This window comes from Gadus macrocephalus, chromosome 11, assembly GCF_031168955.1.
Source record: "Gadus macrocephalus chromosome 11, ASM3116895v1".
Taxonomy (NCBI): domain Eukaryota; kingdom Metazoa; phylum Chordata; class Actinopteri; order Gadiformes; family Gadidae; genus Gadus; species Gadus macrocephalus.
Window position 1 is genome coordinate 11,904,834 of NC_082392.1, and position 6,000 is coordinate 11,910,833.

The 6,000-nt window shown below is 44.3% G+C and overlaps 1 protein-coding gene across 1 annotated transcript in view; it reads left to right on the forward strand.

Moving 5' to 3' along the window:
• The window catches only part of mtmr11 (myotubularin related protein 11), a 30,860-nt gene that overhangs the window by 16,819 nt on the left and 8,041 nt on the right, over positions 1-6,000 (forward strand). Inside the window, exons 8-10 of the mRNA XM_060064523.1 lie at positions 788-875; positions 1,225-1,313; positions 2,044-2,171. Coding sequence (XP_059920506.1) covers positions 788-875; positions 1,225-1,313; positions 2,044-2,171 — 305 coding nt within the window. The remainder of the gene's footprint in view (positions 1-787; positions 876-1,224; positions 1,314-2,043; positions 2,172-6,000) is intronic.

Here is a 6,000-nt window from a genome sequence, read left to right on the forward strand (position 1 = left end):
AGGGCGAGCACAAGGCCCAGGTTAACGCTGTGGCGGACGTAGAGCCAGGTGACCTGGTTATTTCATCATTTGTGGAGCACACAGCCAGTTTCATCGAAATCGGAACCGACGTTTGTGCTGTGGTTTAATGGAAGTGCTTATTTGCGAAAACTATTTAAACAAAGGGAAGCCCATTAGAATTGACCTCGGTTGCGCTTCTTATCTAGTTTAGCCGGTGGGCCACGTCTGCAATTGGTGATGTCGTAGCAAGGATCTTTATGCAGCAGCTGATGCATAAATGGAGATATTTTGGAAAAAAACAATGCATAATTTAAGGGCATTTAGCAGATGCTTTTATCCAAAGCGACTAACAATAAGTACATTCGTCAGAAGAAAGAGAAACAATACATCTCTGTCGGTACAGTTAAGATGTTTTTCATAGAAATTGTAAGTGCCAAGCATTTACAATTGCTAGGTTAACCCTATCTCTGTATACAACAAAGATAGCTAGGATAAGATGCTGACAATGCTAAGTACTGTTTCTAAGAACCAGGACATAGAACCTCCAATAAGTGCGTAAGAGAGATGTTTTAAGGAAAGTAAGGGGGGGAGAAGGTTTGGTGGGGTATAGGGGAGGAGGCTATGCAGAGTCCAGGTGAACATATCTAAATATACCAAGTCAAATGCTATCAACTTCCTCCAAGTTTGCATCATGTCATGTTATCTGTAAAAAGAAAAACTCTTGACATAAACACTAAGCTTGATTTGTGTCCCCCCCCCACACACACACACACACACACTCACACAGCTTACCCAGGTACAACGTGGTTCCACAAAGGGTTCTGGACACTGAGCTGAAGAGAACGTTTGCCCACTTCAACGAAGGACGCATCCCTGTGAGTAGCTCATCTTAACAGTTAGTTAGATGACTGTTGGACTTAAAAACCTCGAGTAAGTCAGTCAGATATATCTATGACCTAAAAACAACACAATAATGAATTATAAACAATCATAAAATAATTCAAGATAGTAAAAACAAACTAAGTGATAAACACAGTAATAACATGTGTTTAACTCACATGAATCGCTCCAATGGTATCCTGGAGATGGAGCTGGGTTGATTTAAAGAGGGCTGTGTGTCTCTTGGGATTCCTGTTTTAATGTGGGAACCTATCCGATCGCACCGCCCACCACAGCCTGTGGTTGGAGCCCATGTGTTACAGTGAATGTTTGTCGTTGTCTTAGCGCTGGAGTTGGAGGCACCCCCGAGGCAGTGACCTCCTAAGGATGTCCAGCTTCCAGAACAACATCTACCACGAGAAAGACGACACCAGGTGTGTGTACGCCCACACACGTACGCAGACCGTCACAACCGCACACACGCACTAACACTCACACACGCACGCATCCACATAGTCATAACCACACATACGCACTACTGACACTAACACACAATCACACGCATGCACTCACGCACGCACGACCATACATACAAACTAACCCTCACACACACGCACATGCACGCGCTCGCACGCACGTCTGTGTTATCATGGGATTTAGAGGTTAGTCGTCATCAGTTTTGCCACACACCACGGTTGGAAGTAGAAATAATGTGCTATCTCCAAAAAGTTGCTGACAGAAGACTTTTTTGGTTGATCAAATTGCTGTAATGTGGTTCCTGACGTCAATCATAGCTGGGGTTAACCGCCAAACTGCATACTCCTAGGAACAGCTGCTAATGATGACAATGTATTTTCCGATTGGCTTCGGCTCAACTCTGGGGGTGACGGCACCACGTCAGCAGCCAATTGTGTAGGGCTCATAATCATAGAGGCCACACAACGACACGTTGAGATAACCTGCTGAAAGGAGTAGGTGATAGCGGACTGGGCGAACATCAGTCCATTCTTGTGCATCCTCATTTATCACGGGAAGGGAAGCTAGCCTGGTCGCTTGAAGCTGTAACAGAAAATTCAAGTAAAATGTTAGTATGAACAACTAATATTAGTATGAACAATCAACTCAAAATCCCTTTTTAATGTTCTTCAATGACCTGTGCTGCAGGAACCTGGAGCTGGTGTTGTTTGGGAGCCAGTGGTCTCTGTGTGTGGTGGTGGACCTGGGGGAGGAGATGCCCAGCCCCGCAGAACTCCAGCTGGCCCACAGTCGCCTGCGGGCCCTCTGTCTGGGAGGTAGGGACGGACAACACACGCACGGACACTCACTCACTAACGCCCTCATTCTCTTGATCACTCACTCACTCACCCACTCACTCACTCCCTTGATCACTCAGTCACTCAGCTAAAAGCTTGCGCACATTCACACATGCTTGCGCAAACGCAGACACACACACTCCCTCATGTAACAGTGCACACTCTCCCTCAAATACAGTCAAGGACATGAGACCCAAGACGTTTTAATAGTATGCAGTAACCCTTTTGTAAATCCCTTTAAATACTTAAGTGACAAGAGTGAATGAAACCACCGTTAGTCGATCCAGTCAAGCGGGCCGGTGGGTTTCAAATGAAGGCATGGGGACAGGCCGATGGATCGGACCACTGGTCCCATCAGATCCCTATCTGGGCTGGTGACACCCATTTGGCTTTCATCTCCCCAGAGCTGGGGGTGAGGGTGCTGCGGGGAACTGGTGGTGCATGCTGGGGGTGGTTGATGGTGGTGCTGGGGGAAGCAGGTTGTCGTGGTGCGCACACACCATGAATCAATGTTGCAAACAGTGTTCCTACACACCGCAGTCGACCTGACGCGTTATTCCACCGAAGGAGCACTAGAGCATGATTTATCAACTATCCAACGAATCTGCACAATAAAAAAAAAGGACAATAAAAAGATTATCTTTATATATTATACTTCAACTATTTATGTATAAAATTAGAGTGTAACACACTTTTCAGAAGTAGAGTAAGTACAAGATTTTAATGTTTATCAGAATCAAAATGTTAGCTAGTTTAGTGGCTAAGTCCCGCTCGTTAATTCACCAATCTGCTACATCTACGTGGACATTCGCTCCCTTAACTTGTTCAACTTTTCCGCATCAGGGCTTTGCGACCATGTCGCTCGGTCACATCGATGTCGCAGACGCTGGTTGTGTTGGTGCTGCTAGGCAGACCAGGCCAGAGAGCAGGGGTATTCTAGCCTGAATCTGGGTCCCATTAGCAGACTACTGGGGACAGTAGAGCCTCTAACCTGGACCAGGTGACAGACCCCCCGGCACCTCTAACACCACCAGAGGTTATCCCCAAGCTAAATTAAGCTTTACATCCAGAAAATTGACCATTCTCTATTCGATTTTAGGATGTGTATGACGTTTAGCCATTCAGTGCAAACTGAATATTCACCCTAAGGATTTATAAAGTAGTCAAGTAGTATTTTAAGTTGTATTATATTAAAAGAAAATACATAAAGCTATAGGAGACTTTATCATTTTATTTTTTTTGTACTTTCAAGGACTATAAACAACAATAGACCGTGCTTATTTATGGATTATTTAATTTGACCCAGTTTGTTCCTAAATCCAACACAGTCAGAGAAGGTCAGGTAGCCTTTGACCTTTTGACCTGTATTTCAAGTAGTTAGGACATCCCTCTGCTACCTCCCCGGCTTCCACGGAGAAGCCCATTATTTATTCACTCTGTTGAGACACTCAAACCCTGGGGGTGTTAGCTGGGTGGAGTTAGCCCGGTCTTCCTGTCTATCCTGTCGGTTCATGCGTGATGAATGGTAGGATTCTTTCTTAGTGTTCTGTTACAAAAGTTGTGATGGTCCCATCTCTAATTTAGATGTTGATGTTGGTCACGTGATTAAATAACTATTTATTACAGACAATTAATATCTCAACACAAGAAATTATTTTGTGTTCTTGCTGTGGAGGTGCATTCAGTTATTGGGCAGTTGGCTATCCATTGACACCCATTCTATTCCAAACTAGCATTCAGGTGCTCCTATAAATATATCTAGGTCTGTACCACACAACTAAGCACATACGAACTGCACTGGCTAGGTAGTTTAAAGGGGACCTATTATGCTTTTTCGACTTTTATGACCTATAAACGTTGTTTTAAGGATTGATAGTCATGTTTAACCATACACAAAAAACAATGTTGATTTTCGGGAAACTCTTCCTCTCATCTGGGCGCTTTCAGCATTCTCTGTCAACGCTCGTTTTCGTCCTTCTCCGCCCCCTCGCCCCCCTCCGGCCAACCCAACTCCGTTGTAATTGGTTACCTTCCTTGAAGCGCGCGCGCGGGCAGATTTGACCAGGCATATGGGGGCGCGGCAGGAGTGCATCTATGTAGATGATTTCCCGGAAATGTGAACGAGTGAATCGCAAACGTTGTCCCGAGTGTTTAGCGCTCTGCACAGCCACCCCAGACTGTCAGCAGGGAATACGTCGAAATGCATGTACGTCATTATTTGACACTTTAGTATGGTTAAACATGACTGTCAATCATTATAACAACGTTTATAGGTCATAAAAGTCGAAAAAGCATAATAGGTCCCCTTTAAACAAATAGTGCCCACAAACTTACATATTCACAATTTTTGATTCTGAATCCACACTGCTCAGTTCCTGGTAGTGTGGATGTGCATAGAATGAGACAAAATTAACTTTTACCTCCCTGAGTCAGTCCATTGAAACCGGTGAGCAAAACAATAAAAAGAGTTTGAACAAACAGTTTGATCCAAATTCACCACCATGCTCATGACCAGGTCATTGAACACTGAATAATTCAATCTGCTCCCCTCTCGGTCTCCATAACCATGTTCAGTAGTGTGTTAACACATAATGCTTAGGCTGCGTTCCAGTCCTCTAAAAAAGTCCCCTTCTTACCCTCTCTTATTGAAATAGTGCTCTGCAGTCAGATGTCCGAATTATCCCCCAGCAGCCATTATCACTAATTCTAGCTGCATGACGCATTCTCTAAGTTCCGGGTCTCACAGCGGCCTGTGTCAACAAAATATAAACTTTGTTTGTTTTTGAGCACAATTGGCGATTGTGTTTTAGTTTTGTCTAACCTGTGGTGGACAAACCAAGATACAGCTATGGGGATAGCATGTGCCTTGCTAAGGGGTCGGGGGGAGAAAAAGTTGGACAAAAATCCTGGCTGACATGGTTGACTCTCTCAACTTAAACAAGGTTCACATTAATCTGGGGTCTTTGCAAACCAGCCAGATCCTTTTTAAGTAAACTATGTGTGATACAGATGTGGTCTGTTATCCTTAAAGCACCTTATGGGAAATAAGGGGCGGGGGTTAAGTTTGGGTTGGTATGCTACACAAAACTAAATGTCTTTTAATAAGTAGCTTGGAAATGGTTTGTTTGGCGGTTGCGGCCACATGATGACAAGTCTGAACCCGCCAGTCAGTATAATTGTTAGAGGTTCACATTCCCCTGCTCTGTCACTAAATGCCTGACCAAGACAATCAAAAGACCTTCCAACAACCACCATGAGACCATCTTAGGTCTGAAAGAGCTCCAAAAACACACATATGTGCACAAATATACTCTCTCTCTCGCTCTCTTTCTCACACGCAACATCTTCTTTCTTGTTTCTTTACTGGAAGTGGGACATCTGTACTCATTTGTAGCTCCCCCTCATGTTTTGTCACACACACACACACACACACACACACACACACACACACACACACACACACACACACACACACACACACACACACACACACACACACACACACACACACACATCTTATCTAAATAAATATTTGTTTGGATTACTGTCGCGCTCTCTCTCATAACCCTCTATCTCTCTTTTCTCTCTCTCTGTCTCTGTCTCTCTCTGTCTCTCGCTCATCTCTCTGTCTCTCTCCCCGTCTCATTATTTCTGATGTGGGCTGTTATTCAGGGTCAGTGATTGTGCGGGCTCAGTGTTTTCTCGGGCTGCTTTGTGTCTTATCAGCACTTTGAGTTTCAGTTATTCACAGCTGCTTCCAAACCAGACATTTAGAAAAACACAGATTGATCTGTCTTCCTATCAGTCT